The sequence below is a fragment of the Equus asinus genome, chromosome 6, assembly GCF_041296235.1.
Source record: "Equus asinus isolate D_3611 breed Donkey chromosome 6, EquAss-T2T_v2, whole genome shotgun sequence".
NCBI classification, from domain to species: Eukaryota; Metazoa; Chordata; class Mammalia; order Perissodactyla; family Equidae; genus Equus; species Equus asinus.
In genome coordinates, this window is record NC_091795.1 from 97,282,930 (window position 1) to 97,308,519 (window position 25,590).

Genomic DNA, 25,590 nt, shown 5'->3' on the forward strand with positions numbered 1-25,590 from the left:
CTTTGCTAGTCTTTGAACACATGCTTATTCCTTCATAACTTGCCCTTCTCCACCCGTCCAAGAGGAAGGCTCAGCAGTGGCAGAACTTCTCCAAAGTCCGGGCTTGCAAAGGACGGGAGGGATTTCTTCTTCCAACTGCTCAAGAAGGGGGTGGGCTGGAATCCAGGCCAATGCAGCCCCCTTCTTGCTCTCTATACCTTGGGAGTTGGCCATCTCTCCCCTCCCAAAGGCATCCAAGTATTGGTGACAGCCAAATGTCACCATCATTTTTAGCCAGGGCCTTTTGTCTTTAAACACCTATCCCTAACATACATCCCCAATGTACTCTGTGCTCCCTGATGTGGACCACCCCTGCAGGAATGGCAAACAGCGGCTGCAATGTATTAGTGGGTTGTGGAATCGGTTTAGTTACTTGAAACCATCATATTATTTTTTTGGCAAATCTTTTACTGAAGCATACTATCATAAAGAGCACAATTCATCGATGTACAGCATACTGAATTTCTGACACAATGAACACATGTATGTAGCAACCATCTTGATCGAGAAGTAGAACTTTACCAAGACCTTGAAGTCTTCAACACTTTCCCCCAGGCCCTAAACCCTACCTCTGCCCCAAAGATCACACTGTCCTGTTTCCTAAAACTATATTCTAGGTTTGCCTGCTGTTGAAGCTCATATGGAGGGAATCAGACAACACAGTTTCTTTTCTAGCTTCTTTCTCTCAATGTTTTATTTGTGGATGGATCCATTTTGTTGTGTTTAGCAGTGGTTTCTTCATTTTCATAGCTAGCTGGGATGCCATTGTTTGAATATACCACAATTCATTTAATCATTCTATCATGATGAGCATTTGGAATATTCGGCTATTATGCTATGAACTTTCTTGTACATGCCTTTTGGTCCCCGTAGGTATGCGTTTATGTTGGGTATATACCCAGGAGTGGAATTACTGGTTCATAAGGTATATGCACATTTCCTTTTAGTACATACCTTCAAAGAGTTTTCCAGAGTGGTTTAACCAATTTAAACTACTACCTGAAAGATATGTGTTCTAGTCCCCATGTCTTCCTTCTCAGTTGGTGTTGTTACTTTAAGAATTTCTGTTTTCTCTTGCTTAATTTAGCCGTCCCAGAGGGCGTGTAGTGGTGTCTCACTGTGGTTTTAATTTCCACTGATGACTAAGATGGTAAGCACCCTATTAGGTGTTTATTAGCCATTTGGATATTCTCTTTTGTGAAATGCCTGTTACTGATTTGTAGGAATTCACTGCATATTGTGCACTTTCTTGGTTACATATATTGCAAACATCTTCACTAACGCCTTGGCTTTCCTGTTCACTCAGTTACTGCTTGTAATTTAATTCATCTAATGAGTGTAATTTCACTCATTGACAGAATTGTAATTGTGTGTATGTATGTGTTTAAATAAATGAAATAGAATATCAAGTGTTTCAAAGTCAGAGTGAGTGCTATTCCTTGACATTCGTATTTAACTGTCGTGCATATTGGGTTGTGATTTAGGAGTCTCAGCATCACCCTCATGTTTGCTGACTGGCTAAAGGGACTCATAAGACTCAGGAGCAGCTTGCACTCACAGGTAGGATTTATTCCATGGAAAGCATGCAGAGCAAGAACAACAGGCAAAAGGTGTACATCAACCAAAGACTGGAGTGGTCTACACAGGCTTCTGAGTCCTCTGCCATCTGGGGTTGCACAGGATGTGCTTGCTCTCTAGCAGTGAACAACAGGGACAAGTGTGAGACAGCTGGACAGGAAAACCTGCTTGAGTCTTAGAGTCTGGGGTTACATGGCGAGCTGGACATGCAGGCGCATCCTGCCGTGATCAGCCATGGTCACCCAAACTTAGGCATCCGAGAGTGAACGAGGAGCCCATCATCGGTCTTGATATTTGTGCAAAGCAATCCTGACAAGCTGGTGGGGCATGGTCCATTGCTCCAGGGGTACACGCAGAATCATTGATGATTAATATAAAGAACCCTTCCAAGGCCATGTTTCTAGGGTTTGGTCAGGACTGATCATGGTTCTGGGCTCCCCTGCAAAGATGCCAGAGAGAGAACCTGCACCTGCTATGTTAACTCCTTCCTCATGGGGAGCTATATAAATGACATTTCTTAGTGAGAAAATCTATTCTCAATACAATATAATACCCCTCAAATCGGAAGCCCACAAATGTGCCCCAAAGAACTTTTATAAAAAAGAGCAGATGGTTTACACAGTAGAAAGTTTATCTGTTCCTTGATGAAGCAGTTACTCATAAAACTTGCCCAAGGGCTGCTTGATGAAGTACACCTTCATCAACTTCTTTCTTGGGATCTGGATTATAGAGTCATCACTCTTTCCTGGGGATCTAGTTTATCAATTCTTATTTTCCAAGTTCATCATTTACTTCGTGACGCTCAGATTAATTGATACAGATTGTATATAATATTCTTTCTCTTTCTGGTGTCCTGTTTAATCTCTGGTTCTTTCCTCTTCGTATTTTTATTGTGCTGATTTCATTTTCTTTCTGTTTTTCCACTTAAACGGGCTGCCTAGAAGCATATCAATTTAAACAGGTTTTCGAAAACCCATCTCTGTTTCAAAATAAATGTTATTTTTTCATTTTTTTATTTATTAGTTACTGCATTTATAGTTGTTAATTCTCCCTTTCGTATTTTTGGGTTTTTTTCCCCTATAAGCAGAATGGCTAAAACTGTTTCATTTTTTTTCTTGTTTGATACTGTGAGTATTGAAGACTGGCTTTTTTTTTTACTTAATAAAGCGGTGTTATTCATTCTTTCAAAGACCTCTTTGAAGTGTCTTTCCAGCTCCCAGCTTCTCTCCTCCCCACCCACAAGAGTAGATTACTACAGGCAAGTTTATTCAATTTAAACATCCACCCAACTTGGTACCATTACATTCTCTCTTCTAGGAATTTGAAACTGGAGCTCAAAGATATGACAAAGATTTTTCTTTTATGAATGAAGATATTGTATCTTCAATCTTCAACACATAGTTAACATCAACTGAGCCCAGATACTGCAGTGCCATTGATTTCACAGTCACCTTGTAGGGAGGAGGTGGGTGAAAATGGAGAGAAAAACTTAAATTAAGAACAAATACCATGGTTTACTTAGCAAAGTATGTGCCAGGCTGGCTTTCTGTTGGAGGCTCAGGGCACTTCCTGCGCACTGTCAAGGAGGGAAATAGACCGATGGGTGAGTGGAGACTGCAGAGTGTAAAAATCCTATCATCTCAATAACCTTGATGGTGCACGGGGGAAAGGCTACTGACCCAGATATTTTGGGAGGTGGCCCGGGCTAAACTGTGCTCCTCCCAAATTCATATGTTGAAACCCTAATACCCCATACCTCAGAACGTCAGCATCCTTTGGAGACAGAGTCTGTAATGAGGTGGTTAAGGTAAAATGAGGCTGTAAGGGTGGGCCCTGATCCCATATGACTTAGAAGAGGGAATCTGGACACACAAAGAGACACCAGGGATACAGGCACCGAGGGAAGACCAGGTGAGGACACTGCAAGAAGGCAGCTGCCTGCAAGCCAAGGAGAGAGGCCTCAGGAGAAACTAACGCTGCTGACACCCTGATCTTAGACCTCTGGTTTCCAGAACTGTGAGGAAATAAATTGCTCTTGTTTATGACTCCCAGGCTGTGATATTTTGTTATGGCTGCCCCAGCCGACTAACACAGGGAAGGGTGGGGCATGGGAAAAGGGTCAAGAAAGGCTCAAGGGAGGAGGCAATACTATCTTAACCCAGAAGGAGTTACAGGAGGACTCCTGTTTTAATATGTGCCATACCTGTGAAAACACCTCCACATGCTACATGTCAGAAAGTCAAAGTACTCATACAGAATAAAAATGAACCTATTCTCTAAGAGCTAAAACATCTTGAACTCCAAATCATTACTTGCCTAGTAACCCATTCTTCAACCACATATCTGTAACAGTTCATGTTTATCAAAAACGTTTTCTTCTTTCAGAAGTAAACATAACCCCACACTAAATCCAAATTGATTAAATCATAAGATTTAGTTGCTTCTAGCTCATCTTATGTTTTTCATCTTTGCCTCAATTCTACAGTTTTGAGATTTTTCCCCACGGATTTTGTTTTTTGGTCTGACTGACATTTTTTTTTTAAAGATACCAGTTAATGAGTAAAAACAGAATAAAATATCCAAACAATTGTGTAAACTCTGCTATACAAAGGCAGCAATACTGCTGCTGCGGGCCTTCTCTCTGGGAAAACATGCCACATGCTACTGTCATCCGACCTGAGAGCAGGACTGTGATCTGGCTCGTGTATGGCGACCCGGAGCTGCAAATCTGCGGATACTTCCAGGTTGAGAGTCAGCAAAAGGCGGGTGGGGGCCATAATTCCAAGAAGACGGGAAAAGCAAGTGCAAAGGGGAGTGAAAAGCATTCGCTGTTCAGGCCACAAAAGCAGCTCCTAGCAGGACTTGGTCTGAGCCGGGGCAGGGCGGGTGGTCAGCGCGGAGCACTGAGGTCGGGGACGTGGAGGGGTCGCCAAGTCATGCTCAGGTAAGGAGTCTGCAGTGCAACGGAGGAGGAACGCAACCGGGGCCTGGGGCCGCCTCCCCGCTCCCGGAACGCGGCTCCGGAGCCGCTTTCAGGCTGCAAGCCCGGGTCCGCAATCGGGGCCGCGCGGAGAGCGCACGTGCGGGTGTTCCCTCCGGCCGCAGCCCGTTTCCGGCGCAGCCCTGGGCGCAGGGAGCGGAGGCGAGGACAGGCCTGGGAGGGCGCCTCAAACCAGGGCCCCGCCCGGGCCGCCTGCCGCTCGCTTTCGTTTCCCGGCGGCGCCCCCCGCCCGCGCGGAGGTTTCGTTTCCCAGCGCCGAGAGGGGGCGCCGGGCCAGGCCGCGCCCATGGCCTTCGCCCGCCGCCCGCGTGCCCCGCGGCTGCTCGGGCGCCTCTTGGGGCCGCGGCGAGGGGCCTGCGCACGGACCATGGCGTCGCCGCGCTGCTTCGCCCTGGAGCTCCCCGGCTGCACCTTGGCGCACTTCGCCGTGGGCCACGACGCCGCCGCCGCGCCCCTCGAGCCGCGCGCGGCCGCGCTCCTGGGTCCCCCCGGCCGCAGCTACTCGCTGTGCGTGCCGCTGGCGCCCGGCGCGGGCTGCGCGGCGCGGGTGCGGGCGGCCCGGCTGCACCAGCGCCTACGGGACCAGCTGCGCCGCGGCCCCCTCCAGCGGTGCCAGCTGTGCCGGCTGCTGTGCTACTGCCCTGGCGGCGGGGCGGGCGGCGTGCAGCCAGGCTTCCTGCTCCACGATCCCCGCGACAGTCCAGACACCCGGGGCGCGCTGCTGGCGCTGCTGGGCACGTACCGAGAGGCCCCGCGTCCGCGCCTGGGCGAGTTCGTGGGCGACCCGCGCCGCCAGGTGTGGCAGTGCCTGTGGGAGCTGCAGGACGGCCACGGGTGGCGGGAGGTGGGCCGCGAGCGCGTCGTGCCCGCCCCGGAGCCCGCCCTGCACCCGGTGGTGCCGGACCTGCCCAGCTCCGGGGTCTTCCCCACCCGGGAGGCCGCCCGCGCCGTTTTGGAGGCGGTAAGAGTTCCGTCCGTTCCCAGCGCACAGGGTGGGTCCCCAGACTAGAGAAGCGGACACAGTGTGCTCTCCCGGGGGGCTGGCCTGTCAAGACCTCTGGTGCCGGATCGTTGATTTACTCTCAGTGAAGGCGGCCACTGCGCCAGGCTCTGGTTTAGACCCCGGGGCTCCTTCGCGATTCTTGCCCACCAGGAGCTTGCAGCCTGATGTGGGAAACTGATATAACCACACTGAGCGAGCGGCAGGAGGCCTGCTATACACGCAAGCTGGAGATTCCAGAGGAGGAGGAGGAGGAGGAGGAGGAGGAGGGGGCGGGGGGAGGCCCCTGGGCGGGGGCGGGCGGAATAATACCATCTCCCACCTCGCAAGTAATTATACCATTCCAGGAGGTTGGTGTGTAGAGAAAAGGAGAAGAGTTTAGGGGTTTAAAATCTTAAACAGTGCCCACCTAACTTGCCAGCTGCTGGACCGAAGTCACTCAGCTACTCTAAGTTTTTTTTTTTTCTCTTTCCTATGTAAGACACCTGTCTTGCTGGGTTGAGACAGTAAACATCTGACACCCAGCACGTGCTCAGTGAATATTGTGGAGTGGTTAAGAGTGCAAGACCAACTCCTCGGGGTTGAATCCAAACTCTGACATTAATTACCTGTGTCACTTTGAGTAAGTTTCTTACACTTTCGTTGCCTCGGTTTCCTGAATCCATAGAGTTATCATGAAGATTGGCCAGGTTAGCACTCCGAATGCACTTAGAATACCGCCCTGTTCAGAGGGAGCACACAAGTAAATGCACGTCCAGGCGCTGGTGCAGAGATGCTGTGAGCTGCAGGGCGGCCTGGCACAGTGAGGACCTGAATCCCCAGGAAGACCCTGCTTTGCGTGCTTGGTGGTGCCGGCGCACGCATCCTCCTGGGCTTGGAGCGGTTAAGAAAGGACAAATGCCGAGGGCTCTCTTTGGAGCCTCCAGTGTGGCTGATTTCCCACATCTGTGACACACCGTGCCAGGCGGGGCCTGTAGTTCCACTGTCGCCGTATGACGCTGCTCTGCAATTCGGCGTCTTTCCCGTCCCTCCTCCTCTGGAGGAAGCTGGTCAGTGAGGGCTGCAGGCTCGGTGATGGTAACAGTTACCGTCTTCTTGAGCCTCCTCTACGTGGTATAAAGTAAGAGCATCCAGTCCTTCTCAGGTTCAAAAGTCTCTCAATTCTGGCATGGTGCCAAACGTAACTCACCTTTGTGGCATCAGGCCAGCTTGTTCTGGCAGTTAGATTTGGTTTCTGCAAAAGCCCCGTTGCTTCCCTGCTGATGCAGAGACATTGTTTTACAGTGTACACCCTTCATTCCGGAGGCCCGAGCTGTGCTTGACCTGGTTGATCAGTGCCCGGAACAGGTCCAGAAGGGGAAGTTCCCCGTCATTGCCATCGAAGGACTGGATGCCACAGGTAAGAGAGCATTACCTTCTAGTTATAGGCAATGAGATTAATTGATCACTTGCAGGAATAGACAGGTCCTGACAAACAAAACTTTATCCAGAGTTCGATTCATAAGCCTCATGTGAGCCTCCAGCGTGTGCCAGGTGGGGAGCGGGGCAGGCCTGGAACACAAGGTGAATAAGACTTTCTGGCTAAGACCACAGGAGGGTGAGGGCGCTAAGCCACAGGCGCTCTGGTGAACACAGGAAGGCAGTGAATGCAGCCTCGGGGTAGGAGACAAAGAAGCCACAGTCGTGTTCAGGGATGGCTTGGAAGGGTTGACACCTGGATTGTGTTTTCAGTGGAGATCGGAGCTGGTCAGGTGAGGAAAGTGGAGACGTTCTCCCAACAGGAGAGACAGCATGGGCGAAGATGCGAGACTCGAGCCAGGGTGGGGGTTCCAGGAACTAAGGGCAGTTCAGAGGCCCCTGTTGGAGCAAATTGTGGGAAAACTGGCAAGTGGAGGGGAGAAGGCTTTGAAATTGCCAAATAGATATGAAAATACAATGGACATGTGCACACTTAGCCCAAAACACAGAAACAGGAGAAGTGTGGCTCCAAGTGCAGCAGCAAATACCGAGGACAAGGTTGATCTTGGGGGATAATTGCATCGTGGGCTTCAGCATGAGGAGCGTCTCCTTCCTGTGTCAGCTGCTGAGTGTCCTGAGGAATGAGGAAGAGCTTATAACAGGGGTATCCTGCGGGCCTGCTTCCCAGCTCTGAGATGCCAGACTTTCTCATTAATTTATAAACAAGAGGACGATTTTGGCTTTCCGTCTAAGTATTCTGATACCCAACAGAGGAATCCTAAGTTCCTAAGGGTGTGCAACTTTTAATAAAGAATCATATTATTTAATCAACTCATTCAGTTGACAGTTTGAAAGAATGCCTTTCCCCTTTCTGAGTTAATGTTAACTTTTGGGAGTGACTTGGTGGCTGTGCTTAAGATGTGCTATATTTTGTGTATGACCTGCAGGTAAGACCACTGTGACCCAGTCCGTTTCAGAGACGCTCAAGGCCGTTCTCTTAAAGTCACCACCCTCTTGCATTGGCCAGTGGAGGAAAATCTTTGATGATGAACCAACTATCATTAGAAGAGCATTCTACTCTTTGGGCAATTATATTGTGGCTTCTGAAATAGCTAGAGAATCTACGAAATCTCCTGTGATTGTAGACAGGTGGGTATAAAAATGCCTTGAATTTGGCATTTTCTTCCTCCCATACGTGTGTGTGCATGTGTGTACACGTATATGCAAGTACACTGTGTTTATTAAGTCAAACTGTAATAGGAATAATTAGTAATAGGAGTAATGTCTATGGTTTATCACTCACCTATACCATTGCCCATTTGGCTAAGAGCACTACATATACTCTACTAATATTGGGAACAATTGCTTGCCTAGGTGGATACTAAAGGTTGTTCCCAATTGACTGATGAGCTACGTAGGTCTGAGAAAGGTTAAGTAGCTGGCCGAAGTGCCTGAGCTAGAAATAGCATAGTGGGGATATCAACGAAGTCTCTGCTTCACAGATCGATGCTTTCAGTGGTTCATTTGTTCACTGGCTTATTCAGCAATCATTTATTGCACATCTACCCTGTGCTAAAGATTGTTTTCACATCAGGGGATTCAGTGGTAAGTGAGCTGGACAGTGCCTGCTTTGATGGAGCAAACACACCATTGAGGGAGAAGGCAATAATCAAGCACATAAACACTTAAGATAATATCAGAGGGTGATGAATACTGTGAAGGGGATAGATCCAGGCAATGAGGTAGACAATGGCTGACCCCCTCCCGGTGTGGTTTAGTAGGGCCAACGTAGGGAGTTACCATTGATCTGAGCTCCTAAACACCAAGATGAGACAGGCGTGAACATTCCCCAGTAACAGCACTATGGCGAGAGGGACCGGGAAGGGCAAAGCACCGAGACAGGAAGGAGTTAATATATTTGAGGACTAGAAGCAGGCCAGTGTGATGAAAACATAGTGGACGAGAGGTACTTTCTGGAAGAATGAAAAGAGAAAGACACAACAGATGAGGAGAGCCCTGGCCGTGGGGAAGGGGGTGGACTTTACTCTGAGTGCAGTGGGGAGCCCTTGGAAGGTTTCAGATAATGGGATGATATAAGCTGAGTTATATTTTTTAAATTCCATACATAAGAAATAGCTTAAAAATGCCACAAAACTGGACATAGGGTATGGCAAGCAAGTCACACCGGTCTTCAAATCTCCAGGACTCGGTGGTAGGGAAGTTACAACCCCCATGAGACCCCATTTTGCTCTCATCAGGTTGGTGAGAACTAATTAAAAGCATCCTCATGTCCAGAGCTGCAGATGATACGGATCCACAGACACTCTCTGTGGGGCTGGTGGGAGTGGATACTGGCTCAGTGCCTTGGAGAGCAGTTCGAGAAGATGTAGCAAAGTGGGAGACTGCTTCCACCTACTGAAGAAGCACAGAGGTCCTTTCAGTTTTGTTGATATTATTGAAAGGTTTGCAAAACCAAAAGCCCATCAACAGAAGAAAGGGTAAATTAGTACTGGCATATTTATAAAATGGAGCACCATACAGCAATATAAACTAGTACAATGCATCAATGTGCATAAATTACAAAACCATAATTTTGAATGAATAAAATCAGGTTACAGAAAGAGGTTCGGTAGAGTGCACGCAAAATAATATGAACTGCAGAGTGCAAGGGATGACAGGATGCTGAACACCAAATTTATGAGTGCTATCCTCTGGGAAGGAGAGAGAAATGCAGTTGACAAGGAGTTCAAAAGGGCTTCAGTTGCAATTGGATTATTTCTTAATATTACACAAATATTCATTTTATTCTCTCTGCAATTTTACTTACTTTTGGAAAGATAAGCAATTGTATTCATGTCTCAAAATTCTTCAGGAAAGAGCATTAATCATAAACGTTAATTTCAAGGAATTGCAAGAAGTGAACACATCCAAGTATAGCCTGCACCCAGGTCAAGACTTAGAACCTTACCACACCCCATATACCCACCTCCTTCCTCCCAGTCACCACCCATTGTCCCCCGCAGTGGTGCAGTGGTAACCACTGCCCTGACACCCAGCACCATAGTTTAGTTCTGCCTGTTCTTGAACTGCCTACACAGGGAGATGTACCCTGAGTGCTGTTGGCACCTGAGTCCCTTCGTCCTGCCTATGAGCTGAGTCCTGGTTGCCATAAAGATTCTCGCACACATCTTTGGTGCACATATGTATGCAGTGCTGTTGTGCAGACTTCCAGGAGAGGATTTGCAGGGACGTGGGGCTCACGTGTGTTCAGCTTTAGTAGATATTGCAAAGTTTTCTGAAGTGGTTGAAACGACTCCCAGTGCCCTCCTCGCACAGCAGTGTTTGAGAAATCCCTTTGACTCGTATCCTAGTCAACATTAACATTGCCGGTCTTTAACTTTAACCATTCTGGCTTTTCCATGTGTTCCCAGTGGGTAAGTTGGTCAGTTAAAAGCTGGTTTACCATATATGGAAAGAGAACTTCCAACCCTTTCTTGAAATATCTTTCTCTGCACACTTGTCTATTCCTCTGAACTATTCCAAAAAGAGATCATTCTGATGGTATGTGGAGAATAAAGCATGTGGTGCTGGGTGGGGGGCTAGATGAAAACAGCAAAACTTGGTTAGAAGGCTGGTGCTATCTTCTAAGCTATAAAGTCAGTAGGGTTTAGCTTTGGGGTGAAGATAGTTATTTCAAAGTCGGCAAGCTATAAGGAATCCTAGGGAAGGGTAAGAAATTGCATCCTTTTGTGGGACTTCTTTGCCTTTGGGATGTTTCTGCTGTATAGTTAACGTGCCCAGACCTACCATATTTGATAACTTTTGTTTGGTTCAATCTCCTTTATTTCGAGGAGAAAGACTAACCTTTTCCTAATAGAGTGTGACTTCCTGAGGCACACTATTTCCTGAGATGTCCTGAAGCAGCACGGGCTTCTGCATGTCGCGGTCCTTGTCCTCTCCGTCCCTCCGTCTCTGGTTTCCTACTCTGTTAAATGGGATGTCCGTCCTCCCTTCTCTGCCGACCACCGAGACTTGTGATGACTAGTCAATGAGTTGATGCAGGTGGAAGTGCTTTGAAAATGGCAAATTGCTATTAAAATACAAGGTATTATTGTATGAGCTATGCATAATGTGTCAGCAAATTGCATTTGATTTGAACTAATGTGGTTTCCCTGATGGCAGGAATGGAGAATACTCAACAGTGGAGAAAGTCTGAAATTGATGGCCAGAGAGTATGATTATTTAAAATGAGCTGCAGTGTCGTCAGTGTGAGCACTCTGGCTATAGAAAACAGGGCCCTCATTCTTCCTCTCATTGTTCTTCTTTGTGTCTGTGAATTGTCTGCAATTTTGTTCTTTAAAGAGATATTGTATCACCTTGTCAGATGAGAAGAAAAGAGCAGTTTTTTGTTGTCTGGGTGGGTTTTGTTCATGTTTAAGGATTTCAATGAAATCCATTTTAGACAACACCATCATCTAGCTGGAAAAATAAGGGAGACAGAGTAATTTTTGACGGTGACTGTGGTTGAGGTTGGCAACTTAATCACCCTCATTACTTTAAAAAATCCATTCTTGCTGATGGTTTTTCTACAAGAAAGAAGCCTTTTTAGATTAAGATGATATCAGCCTCTGTATTCATAATTGACTATTTAATTCAGTGAACACGGAGCATGTGCAGAACACAGTGCACATTGTAGTTGGTTGCCAAGAAAAGGAAAACCTGGACCCTGCCTGGATTTATTCAGCTTGGGAGATAAGATGCATCTGATAGAGAAGGGGGAAGTACGAGTCTGTAAGTGATAAGAGTCAGAGAAGTGATACATAGGAATGTTCCCAGGCAGAATTCAAGGAGCTAGCAGCTACAGGGGCCGGAGGTTTTCAGCGCACATGTATGGAGGTGGAAAAGGTCCTTTGCAGTACTGTCTGTATTGTGTTAATGTAATTGTAAATGATGCAGCTTTAGTTACAACCAGTGTCCAATGACAATTAGATATTGTCTCACAATGACAGTGTGATACAGGTTTTTAAAGCACTTGTCTGTTTTTGCAACAGCTATGGAAGGAGAACAAAGCTTGCGTGATTTTCATTTTCCAGACAGGAAAGTTGAGGCTGTATTGGCTGAAATGACTTACTTCTGTCCACAAAGCAAGCAGGTGGCAGAAGGTAAAACAACACACAACTTGGATAGCACTGTGAATTTGTTTTGCAGATGCTACTATGTACTTTTCACTGTGAAAAGTAAATCAAATCTAAAGCGATTAAGAATTTAGTATTTTAAAATATTGAAGGCAGTAAGTTGAAAATACAGACAAAGGTGGGACCACGGGCACCTCTCCACAATGGGATTTTTATAATTATTTCTTAAATATTTGTTGTAGGTGACAGTCCTTTGATACTGGATCTGGAGTTTAGCATTTAGTCACTTAAAATTGGAATGTGACATGAACAGGGAAAGAGTATCATAAGTTATGGCAAGTGATAAATAATCCCACTTCCTTCATTCGTGCACCCAGAGAACATTTACTGCATGCCCATTGTGTGCCAGACACTGGCTTCAGGTTTTGGAACACAGAGATGACTCAAAAGGAATTATCCAATGGAGGAGACGGACATCGGCCTTGGAAACAACTTGCTCTAATTTACAAGGAGAAATTCCTCAGGGAGTCGAGTGTGAGGGGTGCTGAGAGCCCAGAGGAGGAGCCATGAGTGTTGCCTGGGGGCTTCCTCTGAGGGGGACTCCGCTGAGTGAGAACCTCTCTCTGGCTGGGGGAAGAAGTGGGCACAGTTCTGTGAAGGAGGTGCGGGGGTGCACACTGTGAGGGGCGTCCATGTCCTTGTGCGGAGGCTGATGGTTTTCTGGCAGGCAGTGGAAAGCAATTGGGCGTTTGAAATAGAGAGCTCATTTGATTTTCTTTTCCTTCCCCCAAAACATTTTTAAAACAGCCATTCAGGAGTGATCCACTTCCCTCAGGGAGGGTTTCCCCAGAGTTGTGTACCTAGGGTGTATTTGGGTTTATCTGACTCCCCACCAGATGCCGATGCACAATTAGATGGCTGGGGAGTTGGGAGACCAGCCCTGGTGGGCTTGTGGTTAAGATGCGGTGCTCTTGCTGCCGAGGCCCGGGTTTCTGTCCCGGTCAGGGAACCACTCACCCACCTGTTGGTTGTCATACTGTGGCAGCTGCTGTTGCATGAAAGCTATGCCACCGGTATTTCAAATATACCCCACGGTCACCATGGTGGACAGGTTTCAGCAGAGCTTCCAGACTAGGAAGAGGACCTGGCCACCCACTTGTGAAAAATTTCGCCGTGAAAACCCTGTGGATAGCAGCAGAGCGTTTTCTGACACAGCGCCAGAAGGTGGGATGGTGCAAAAAGACCTGGCAGGGTTCCACTGTCCTCGGAGTGGCTAACAGTCCAAACCCGCTCCATGGCAATAACGACAACGAGGTGAGACGGACAAAGGCTTCCTCCCCACGGTTTCCAGAACGGAGATTTCACTGGCAAATTCAATTTTAAGACAATGTGGGGACTGAATGGGCCTGCAGATTTTTATTCGGCCAAGACACAACATTAAATACAAATGGACTACAAACAACCCCTCACCCCCTGTCATCTTCCCTTTGTAGAAGAAAGCGTACTGCGAGGCTGAAAGGATATGGCCGAGCAATCTCACATAAATGCGCTTTCCATTGAGTAAATGTAGCTGTGAATAGCCCAGTGCTTTCTTATTGATTTTAATTTACTTTTTACATTTTATACATATCTTTAAGATTTTGTTATATTTGTTTAATTTATGCAATATTAGGGAAACTTTAGCAGAGCCCTCCTTGGTTTAGCATCCTCAGCAGCTGATTTTCAGGAGCTGCCTTGACTTCTTCTGCAGACGGAGAACTTACTACTCATTTCCTTCTCAGGTACTGGCACAGCACAGCCTCCTATGCCATAGCCACCGAGGTGAGTGGGGGTCTCCAGCACCTGCCCCCGGCCCATCACCCTATATACCAGTGGCCGAGGGACCTGCTCAAACCCGACCTGGTCCTGCTGCTCACCGTGAGTCCCAAGGAGAGAATGCACAGGATCGAGGGCCGGGGCATGGAGAAGACCAGAGAGGAAGCTGAACTGGAGACCGACAATATATTTCGTCAAAAGTAGGTGTCCTGATGCAGTGTGGGTGGCAGGGGTCCCTGGCCGTGGTGGCAAGCGAGGAGCAGCGCTAACTTTAGGAATGCGGAGGAAATGACGTTCCCATTTTTCAAGCCCAAGAGGCAACATCCTCCACATTAGTTCAGCTGCTTCCCATGGGGTGGTTGCCATGGGGCCTCAGTGTTGTTGTTTTAAAGCCCTGGGATAGCTGACTGGGGAGCAGACAGTGTGGACCTGAGAAAGACAATGCGTGTTTCTGGGTCTCGGTTTCCCCGGTTGAACTATACTGGGTGCAGAGCTCTGTCTGGTGGACTCGTGGTGACTTTGACCTGTCAGGTACTTCTGTCCTTTTCCTCCTCATGCTCTGTAATCTTGGAAAGGACAACAGGAGTCATATTTTACAGTTGACAAAACTGAGGCTGAAAGGGTTAAGGGATTCATCTAAATTTGTGTAGATACTAAGGGGTAAAACTGGGATTAAAATCAAGATCTTTCTGATTTTAAGGCAGTGCTTTCATCTTCACTGGAAAGCTCTGCACACAATAGCAGGAGAGTCTGGACCATCTTACTGCTTCATGGCTGAATATGAGTCAGTTCTCTAGGACTGGTCTGAAAAGCCGAAACAGAAGACTTTATATCATATAAATAAATAACAGCTCTGCAGTGTACAAAGAAACCATGTCAAGCAATTTACTTGTATTAATTCACTTAGGCCCCATGACAAACCTGGAAGGAAGGCGTTATTTCAGTCTTCATTTTGCAGCTGAGAAAGCCGAGGCACAGGGAGGAAAAGAATGTGAGCAGTTCGCTTAGCCATTCAGTGGTAAAGCAGAGCTGTGGAGCAGCCCATCTAATCTAGGCGCCTGCTGCCACCTCGGTGCCCAGGTGCTCCCGTGACACAGTCAGCACCAGTCATTCCAATCCATCAAGGCTGGTAGCACAACGGGAGACGTGGAATTTGGGTGAAATATTAGAAGACTCTCAAGTGAAATCAACGTATACACTCAGGACCTCTGGCTCGTCTGAAACCCTTCAGGGCACAGATTGTGGAGAAATTTACCATTGGGCAAATTACTTAATCTCTTTGAGCCTCTGGCTACTTTCCCTGCAAAATGAGGATGACAGTGGTTTCCATCCTAAGGTTGCTCTGAGTTTGAAATGAGAAAAACTGTGCAGAATGCTAATGCTTGGCAGATAATGTGTATTCAATAAATGCTAGCCGTTAAACATTATTATTAATGTATCATTTATTAAACAAAATGTATCAAATGTCTCCTGTGGGCAAAGGTAGTTGCCAGGGGGAGCAGCGAGATCACCCAGCTGGGAACTGGCTTCAAGCTGTTGATGTTCTGGTGGGAAAGGAACCTTTGCACGCAGAGCTGTGTTGAAAAGCAGGCCAACCCTTTTCCTTCTGCCTGTCCCCAGGGTGGAAGAGTCCTACCAGAGGATGCAGAACCCTGGCTGCCATGTGGTTGATGCCAGCCCCTCCAGAGAAAAGGTCCTCCAGATGGTTTTAAGCCTAATCCAAAATAATTGTAATTAATTGTGGTTACTCCAGGCCAGGTGAGGCATTTTACTAGCTTTGATGTTGTTTGCTAGATCTAAGCCCACAACTGGTTATGCAGTTTTCTTCGATTTCTGTTGCATAAGCAGAAAATTGGAGACTGGATATTTCAGTTCTACCTGAACCACATACTGTCTTCTGACCCTTGGACCCGTCAAGGTTGAGACTGGTCACATTCCAGTGAGAGACCAGAGATGGCTCTCTGTCTAGAATAACCAACATTTTCTTGGGATGTATTTTTGGCTACCTCCCTACCAAATCCCTCCAAGGTTTGTTCCGTCCAGATGCACGAGGTAAACAGGAGCAACTGGGAAGATCTTCCACATCAACAGAAGCCCCTGAAGCCTCTCCCATGCCTGCGTCTGGCTCCCTGATGAGACCTTGATGTGGCCAGAGTCGACTTCTTCCCATTCTGGCCACGTTCCATCATCGTGAGCTCAGCTGCAAATCCTAGAGCCAAGCCATCCCACAGAGCATGTACCTGTGTCCTGGCTGTCCAAAGACACTTCCAGGGAGCCGTCTTGTGGGTAGGGGTCACTTACAAGGAAGGCATCTGATTTGTGTCTGAGACTTACAACCCCCGAGGTGGTCCTCTCAGTTACCACTTCAGAGTCAAAGAGAGAGAGAGCCAATCCAAGATGCTCTAAATAAAAATGTACCAACCTTCTTTGAATTATATTCTGCTTATTTATATTGCTTTTCTTTCCTCTGCAAACATGGCTTTGGATGAAATGAGTGTTGTGCACCGAACTAGATGCATTAAACGTAGCCAACCCAGCAATGTATTTATATTGATGTTTACATCATGTTTCTCCTCAGTGTAGGGGCTATGCTTCACTAATTAAAATTGAAGCCAGACGCTAAATGCATTGCTTGTTGTGTATTTTCATTACACGGATTTAATTTATCTTACTGAATTAGCACAGAGGATCCTGGAATGGAATTTCTTAGTAAATTCTCTTGCACTTGAATGTCTTAGGATTACACATGAGGTGAGCTTTAAGATCTGTTTGGCTAGAGAACAAATTATCTGAGAGAAAAGGAAACTGAATAGGTGTATGGCTTTGGGTGAGTCATTTAACATCAACAGTCCATGTATCTTGATCCAGAAAGTGATAATAATTCTTTATTTGTCTTAAGGAGTTGGCTGAACCAGATGATTACCTAAAATTCCTTCCAGTTCTAAGGTGGATGAATCTGTAAATTATTCTTGAGACAAGACATTCCCCCAAAATAATTAAATTTAAGGCTTTATAGGATTTATCATATGGAATCTTAAATTATAACAAAGTTTAGTATTAAATATATCATACTATTTTTCAAAAGAACTCAAGGTAATTTATACACACTATGTTTACGTATATAAATATGTAATTGGTTTCAGTTGAAAGTATTTTTTAAAGCTGATAAACAGCATTAGGTTTCTTTAAGATGTGATATCTTAAAAAAGATCTTATTAAATTAATGATCTTATTGGTGTTATTTACTTTAAACGTTTTGAAAAGCTTCTGCTGGCAGCCTAGTTTAGTGCTTTCTCTGTGTACCTTGCAAAGGAATAAACTCGCTGTGACCTTCCCACCTCTGCTGTGGTCCCAAGTGCACAGCGGCTTTTCTGAAGGTCTCCCTCCAGTGCGGCTCTTCTGTGGGAGGGAGTTTTCTGTCAAGGAAGTGGAAAGGTGTGAGCTCGTGGATCAAGTGGAATTTGTGGTCAAAGTGCTTTCGGGAGAAGGGGAGGGCATTTTTATTTTGTTTTAAATGTCGTTTCAAGAAAGTACAATCCCTTCCTCATTGCAGATATTAAAGGATTTTTTTCTAATCCAGTAAGAAATAATTCTTTGTACACGGGGCTCTTTATACACTGATAGGTATATGATGCATGAATGTGAGAGAAAACAGCATCTCCTACCCAGAAACCAATGACAAGGCAGCATTTGCTTGGCTATGTTTCATTACAAGGTGGGTTTTGTTTCTGTTCCTGTGACAGACCTTCAGTTGTCCCAAATGGTTATTCTCTCCTTCTTCCACAGTAATAGCATTTTTAGCTTGACACAAGGCTGCCGAGAATTGCTAGTACATTTCCAAGGCTCCCTTACAGCTAGAATGGCCAACTGGCCACTTACAGGTTCTTCTCCTAGCCTGTGAGCAGGAGGGACCTATGGGATGTCAAGGGGAGGGCCCCTCTCTTGCCATTTAACACTTCACACTGGCTGGTGTGCAGGGGTGGTGGTGAGCCATCTCAGGACCAAGAGACGAGGGGTGCACTGTAGAGATGGAGAAGCAGCAGGATGAATGGAGACTGCCCTGACTTATGAAAAAGCAGGTCAGGACTGGAGTGAAAGTGTCTGGTGGTCCATCGTGAGGGGCGTGTCCACCTAGGGAAGCAGCTGTGAAGCACACAGAGCTGACGTGCAGAACCTCAATATCCACCTTCTCCATGTTCTTCCCCTCTCAGTGGCACATGTCTGGGGCTTTTTGTTTTGTTTTCTAGACTAGACTCCCCTTTTTTGCTGACTCTTCTTTCTGTGAAATCTCTGTTTTTTAGGAGCAATTGTGTAGTGTCTTCAAAATGTGCAGACGCTGGGATCTTTTTGGAATGTACACCAAGGAAATAATCAGTGATGTACATAAAAATGTTTAACACAGCTGTGCAATATATTTCAAGTTATTGGAATATATTTATGTAGCTGCATAAGGTCTGTTTATGTATAATATGTATTGGTTAAATATATTAAGGTAAATCCTTTTGATGGAACGCTAAGCAGAATGCTCACTTCCTAAGGAGTAAAGTATCAAAAGTACTTCGCTCTCAGTTACAGCCAGTGATTTAAATTTCAGCCAAAAGTGAAGGTGTAGCTAAAGCCATTTGAGCCATTACGCTACGTTGCAGATCCAGAGTGGAAAGTCCACATAGGTCAGAGCAGCCACATGGTAGCGGGTGTGCTGATCACAAGGGGTTTTCGCCTGCAGTTCTCTTCACATTCAAGCTATTGTCTGTCTATGAATTTTGAACCCAGGAGTCAGGCATTAAGCTATGCTTCACATGGGCAAATATATCCACTAGCAAATTCATTTTAATCTCCAGGACTTCTGTAAATGCAGCTTCGGTCACATACTTAGATATTTTCCTAGGATGAGCAGGGAGAGGAGAAATGGACACTGGCCTTCTTTTTGTTTTCAGGAAAGTATTTTTTTCCCCACTTCAAAAGGGTAGTAATTTCATGAAATTCATTCAGCCTACAGCTGCAATCTACAACTGGAAGAAAATGGTGTCATTTTATATTGCCTATAAATAATCTGGTCTTTCTTATGAGCAGCGTAACTGGTTAGCAGAGAAAAAAATATTTGAAGTATTTTAAACTTCATATAATTTGATCTGGAAGAGTCCCTTTAGGTAATGCACGCTCCTTTTTAGGGACAACACTCAGCGTCTCAGATTTCTCAGGCTTCAGAAGCCCCCTGGCCTCTCTCCAGTATGGTGTCTGGGTGTCTGTGGCCATGACTGCCATTTAGGCAACCTTAGGGAAAAGGGAAGATGGGTCTCTAGTCACGTTACCCTCTCTTTACCAGGATGTGGATTGCCCTGCTGGTGCAGACAAATGAAATTTGTATCTTGTAGCCCTTTATGACAAACTCGGCCTCCACTTGGATATCATCAGTGTTTAGATCTCTGTTTTCCGGCCAGCCCCAGCCATAGTTGCCTTCATGGCCAGCTTCAATTTCAAAGCCATTGGAGCCTCCTCTCTTGGGGGCCATACACTCCCAGGGCGTATTCAAATGCCCAGGAACTGAGGACAGTCAAGAAAGTAGCTGTCGGGCCCTCCTTTGCTTAGTCATTCTGCACAGCCTGGTTTATTTTGATGTGACCTTGTTCCAGGTTGGTTCAGAGAAGCTCAAGGTCCCAAATGGAGAGATGAATGCTTTCCACGTCCCCTCACTGAACTGTTGCTCTAGGTTCTAGGACAAAGCCTGGAGACAGGAAATTGGAGGGCACATGCCTCACCATCTAACACTTAATTTTTTCCCTTAGGAAGTAAATGGAAACTTCCGTTTGCCTACTGGGTTCTGAATTTCACAGTGATGTGCTTTGGTGTGGGTCTGTTTTCATCCATGTCTGCTGGGCCCGTGGTGGGTCCTTTCATCTGGACACTCATGTCCTTCAATTCTTGGAAATTTTCTTGAATTATTTCCTTGATGAATTCTCATTTTCGTTCTTTTCTCTTTTTCTGTATAGTCTATTATTCTGATGTTGAACATATTAGACTGGTTTTCTAATTTCCTTATCTTTTCTCCCACACATTACCTTTTTATACCTTTACTGCATTTTATAATACTTCAACTTTGTGTTTAAGCTCTTCTATTAAGATTTTCATTTCTACTATCAAGATTCTAAACTTGGAAAGCTTTCTCTTTCTCCCTCTCTTTCTTTCTCTTGTTATCTAAATAGTCTTTTAAAAAAATATTTATTCTTTTTTCTGGATGCAATATCTTCATTTATCTTTCTGAGACTATCAATTATGACTTCATTTAAAGTTCTTCTGCAAAGTTTCCATTTCGTCTAAGGTGGGTTTTTTTTTTTTTTTTTTCCTGAGGAAGACTAGCACTGACCTAACATCTGTGCCAGTCTTCCTCTGTTTTGTATATGGGTCACCACCATGGGGGTGGCTGATGAGTGCTGTAGGTCTGTGCCTGGGATCCAAACCTGTGAACCTGGGCCACTGAAGCAGACCACGCCAGACTTAACCACTGTGCCACAGGGCCGGCCCCTCTGAGGTGGATTTTTGTTTGTTAGTTTTATTTGCATCTTCCAGCTAACATGCTGTCCTCAGATTCTGGTGATGCTTGGTGGCTCATGTTTGGGGTGGAGACTAAAAACTTTGTACATAGCTTTTGACCTTTTGAGTGAAGCTCTCATCGTCTAGATTATTGCTGTAGACACCTGCTGACCTCTTCATCTATCTCCCGTTTGTCCTGTTCACTCTTTAAAGTGCAGATCTTATTACAGTCTTCCTTGTGGAAAATTTCTGAACCCTCCCAGGACCAAGCAGGGTTGCGGCTGGAATGGGCAGCAGGCTGAATTCAGCCAGCACAGCATTATTTGATTTTACTTTTTAACAACATGTTTCAACACAGTGATTTTTAGACAATTAATGTGAGTGCCTTTGAAGTCAGAGTCTCTCCAACTGTGTCACAGTCCCCACCACCTCAGTTCCTCTCCAACTGTAAGAGAGAAACGTAGGGGTGTAAGTAGCTCATATCAGAGCCTGTAGTCCAGATGGAGAGGCAGACGCACGCCCAGATCGCCATCATCATGCTTCCATGGCTGGTGGAGATGATTATGACAAATCGGGTGTGGTTTACTTTCCATGGGGGTGTCAAGAAAGGCTTCAGAGAGATGGAATCAGAAGAACCTCACATAGAATAAGTATAACACGTGTTAAACTGGATGGAAATGATCATTTCCGGCCATGGCACCCTGTCTTGTTGCTCAGTGCTGTGTCACTTGTCTCCTTCAGTCAAACGTGTTGACTTGGTAGTTGTCCTAAGTGAACTGATTTTAAGATTCTTGCGGGTATAGACTAAATCCAAAACATCTAATTTGGACCTGTGTATTTCATTTGGAGACTGTACATTGGTCTGAGTCTACTTTGCAGGTTTTCATGGTCAATCTTGAATTTTTTAAAGAAGTAAAATATTTAAGACATTGGTGTGGAAAACCTGTAACCAACTGTGTTTGGTTCTATCCCTGCTTGCGACTTAGTCACGCCAGCTCTTTTTCTTTGTTTCGTTCGATCAAGACTTCAATCAATTCCATTTAGAGCAAATACAATATATTTCCACTAGAGGGAGGAGAAGTGCTAATTTTAAACATTTGCGAGGGGGCTGTACTGGTGGCAAGAAAATCATTTTCCTCGTTACACACAAACTGTGGTCCTCGGAGAAACAACAGTGGTTCCTTTCATTTTTATTTAAATGTCTGCCCTAATGGGAGAACAAAGGACAAAACACGGGACATTTCTAGGTCAAAGTAGCAAATCGTTAAAAGTGGCTAATTTCTTGCTTCTAGAATTCTAAACACAGCCCTGGGGTCAGAAACGTTTTCAAAGAAAGACCCTAGAGATCAGAGAACTCCATCTCTTCCTCTAATAGTTGTGGGAAACGAGGCCCACACAAAGACCTTCCTGCTCAGGGTGATATGATTTGTCAGTAGCAGATGCAAGAAACAGAAGTAAGTTTTCCAATTTCTTTCTAGTGCTCTTTACACGGCAACAGACTGTGTCAGCATGTCTGATGCAGTAACTATTATATATACACTCTCACATCTATATATTTGTGTACATACAGAGGTATGCATATATTTTCTTCCCTGTGAGGTTTATGCTTTGAGATCAGGCATTAAGAAACATTCTGGGGCTTTCATGTGTCCTTGTTTATTTGCTCTTAAAACCTCCACACGCCAGCTCCCCTCCTTACATGACTCTGGATGCAAATGGCAGTGCTTATGTCCCGTATTGCTAATGGATTCTGCAGGATCCAAGCTCTTGTAATTATAGGCCAATCACCAAAATGCCATTGTTTAGAAAACATACTCTAAACTTTCCTGTGAAGTCTCCAGACTTTTTGTTAACATGCCTGACATTAATGGTTGTTCTTATTTTGCCATAATTGAGGGTGTGTCCCATTTCTCTAAAATAATAAGGCATTTGGGGGAGCTATCACTTTGCACTTTGGCTGAACATGGTCTGTAAGCCGTTCCAAATGTAATGCGTTTTGTGTTCATCTTCAAGGTAGGAAAGATTATTCTCTAAGTTTTAATTGAAAAAAAAATACAACTAAATCTTCTATCTTGAAGTTGTTAAAAAAGAAAAGCCATCGACAAATGTGTTCTTGTTTGAAGCCATAACAGAATATTTCTTTCAACATTTTCCGTAGTCAGAACTTTCATTAAGGAGTTTTCCCTGTGCCTCCAACTATTCTGACGAGGAGCTCTGGTCTGTTTCTACCTCGAGAGACCTCACATCAAAAGTGATGGGTAGGGTTCTGGAACACAGAGATACATTTACAAGGTGAATTGTGGGCAAAACTGTGGTCATGCTATTTTTTTAGGAAGATTAGCCCTGAGCTAACATGTGCTACCAATTCTCCTCTTTTTGCTGAGGAAGACTGGCCCTGAGCTAGCATCTGTGCCCATCTTCCTCTACTTTATATGTGTGATGCCTACCACAGCATGGCTTGCCAAGAGGTGCCATGTCCGCACCCAGGATCCGAACTGGGGAACCCCCAGGCCGCCCAAGCAGAATGTGCGAACTTAACTGCTGCGCCACCAGTTGGCGCCCTGTGGTTATTCTTTAATAAAAAAATTAACTTTTCCTTTTTTATGTGCAAAAACACAAAGTAGTGAATGAAAGAACACCTAGCTGCAAGCAGATGTAGGTACCATTCCCAACTAAGTGGGTATATGAACTTGAGCAATTTGCTCTATTTGCAAATGAAGCAGACCAGGCTGGAAGAGGCCCAAAGCCCCTCCACTCCTAGTGGCCGTGAATTCATAATGGCGTTACAAATGGAATTCACTTGTAGTCCTAAAACCCTTACAATTTTTAACAGGACCAAAACACAGGTTATGTTATTCCTATGCCATTTTGTTACTGTCTCAATAACTCGGGAAAGCATGGTGTTGGTATATAATCTGTTACATAATGCATTGCTTCCCACAAAATCTTTAGGTAAATTAGTCTTTTCTAAAAAAAAATTCCCTTTAAATTCCCTAGGGAAATCTAATGTGACTAATGAGTGACTTCTTATCACTCAAGTTCAATCCAGCCCCCGGCCTTCTCCGCAGGAACCCCTTCCTCGTATTTCTGCTGACACTCTGCCACCCTCTGCTCTTTGCTCAGCACCCAACCTGATTCTTAGCAGTCACCTCCTTGTCCATCACACTTCGGGGCTTCATTTAGATGTTTTTCATTCAAGTCTCTGTTTAGCATTACAGGGTCCTAGGACAGGCCTTCCCTATCACTGGGTCTAAAATGCCTTTCATCATTCTGTTCCCTTTAGCTCTAACTCATTATTATCTGTCTCTATCCATGTCTATGTCCATGCCTGTGTCTACATCGATCAGATCTATATCCATATCCATCACTGTATCTGTGTCCATATCCATAAGTATGCTTATATCCGTGTCCATATCCATATCTATGATATGTGTGTGCTTACTTGTACTTCTGCACTAGAATATACGCTCCATGAAGGCAGGGGCTTTGTTTTGCTCTTTGCTATAATCCCAGTGCCTACAACAGTGCCTGGCAAGAAATAGGAGCTGAGTAAGTATTTGTCAAATGGATGAGCACATCTACCACCTGTCAGACCTGGATTGGGATATGGCTTCTGGCCTTTATTAGCTCTGGACAAGTTACTGAGCTTCAGTGCAATTTCATTTTCTCATTTCTACAGCAAGGACGTCATCACGTCCCTCAAAGATCTGATGTGAGAATGAAATTAGACGCTGTAGTGAAAAGGAGCTCTCAGTCCTGGCCCAGAAAAGGCGCGGAGTTAAGTTAATTCCCCTCTCCCGCCTTCTGTCTTGTTGAGCACACCCACACCTTCACGTGTCTCTGGCTCAGAGGGAAGCACACCTATTAATACTCACTGCTGAGTTCTTTTGAGAGTTGGCAAACTGAGTCATCCCAGCTCTGGAAGGTTGTGAACACAAACACTGTTTTCCACTGAAGAGGTCGCCACAACGCAGAGCAAACCTACCTGGGAGTTTCAGCAAGGCAATGGCAAATGAATGTACTTTTTTCCGAAGTCAAGGAAAATGGTGGTTTAATATTTAATTTTATTAGTAGACAAAAATTAAGAGTTCAGAGCTACACTTTTGCCATCTAGGTAACATGAGCTTAAGCATTTACCCTATCACCCAACCTAAGAGACAGTGTTTCATAAGTGAAAAACTTTCAAGAAGGCCTCTTTCCATTTGTATTTCAAAACCAAATACTTTTCCAAAGAGAATTACCTCCCTTCGAAATAGGAACCACTAGTCAATAGAGAAATCAGCACTAAGCATCTGCTAAGAGTTTCATATGCATTATCATACATGTTGTTCCCATTAAACCTATGAATCTGCTACTATGATTATCTTGTACCCATCGTGAAGTTATATAACCAGCCCAAGGTCCTGCTATTAGTTATCAGTAGAGCCTGCAACCCTCCCATGTTTGTCCGACCCTGGAGCCAGTGAAGGGCCCTAACCACTGTGCTAGTATGCCTCAAGTGACAGCAAAGCCAGTCCCAGTGACAGTTTTATCTAAATAAATAAAATCCCAAATGAAAACTGAAAAACAAATACCTGGATTTGCATAGCATTGTACTGTGTAGCTCTTTACTGTTTATGGCTGGTCCCTAAGTCATCTCAGTTCACCCTGTGTGGGATTGGGCAAGACTTTGCACCGCTTTACAGATGAAGTGGGAGAAGTTCTACGGCTTCACTGAAGGTCCCCCGTTGATAAGGAGTGGAGACTGCAACTCTGCCTTCTGATCGTAGATCCTTGCTCTTTCCACTCTTCTCCTTGGCCTTTCTAGGAGAAAAATGTCTGTTCCACAGTTAGAGACTTATTTACACGTTTATAGAGTATCTTCTAAGTGCCAGTTACTCTAGTAGCTGTTGTGAGCACACAGCTCTTAGAGAAACGTGCACGCAATCCCTCCTCTCTGGAGGAGGCAGATAATAAACAGATAAATGTAAGATATCAGGTGATGTTAGTGCCGTGGACAAGATTAAAGTATGTAAGGAAGATAGGGAGAGCTA

At 45.2% G+C, this 25,590-nt stretch overlaps 1 protein-coding gene across 2 annotated transcripts in view; it reads left to right on the forward strand.

Annotated features, from left to right (window-relative positions):
* The first annotated feature begins 4,670 nt into the window (after nucleotides 1-4,670).
* CMPK2 (cytidine/uridine monophosphate kinase 2) overlaps nucleotides 4,671-25,590 on the forward strand; it is a 35,134-nt gene continuing 14,214 nt past the window's right edge. The window contains exons 1-5 of one of the 2 annotated variants that reach the window (XM_044771892.2): nucleotides 4,671-5,579; nucleotides 6,903-7,017; nucleotides 8,024-8,225; nucleotides 13,993-14,226; nucleotides 15,647-16,647. In XM_044771892.2, the coding sequence (XP_044627827.2) occupies nucleotides 4,905-5,579; nucleotides 6,903-7,017; nucleotides 8,024-8,225; nucleotides 13,993-14,226; nucleotides 15,647-15,764 (1,344 nt within the window). In that variant the 5' untranslated portion in view covers nucleotides 4,671-4,904 and the 3' untranslated portion in view covers nucleotides 15,765-16,647. Of the gene's footprint in view, nucleotides 5,580-6,902; nucleotides 7,018-8,023; nucleotides 8,226-13,992; nucleotides 14,227-15,646; nucleotides 16,648-25,590 lie in introns of those variants that run through there. The other variant, XR_011504230.1, reaches the window with a different exon arrangement.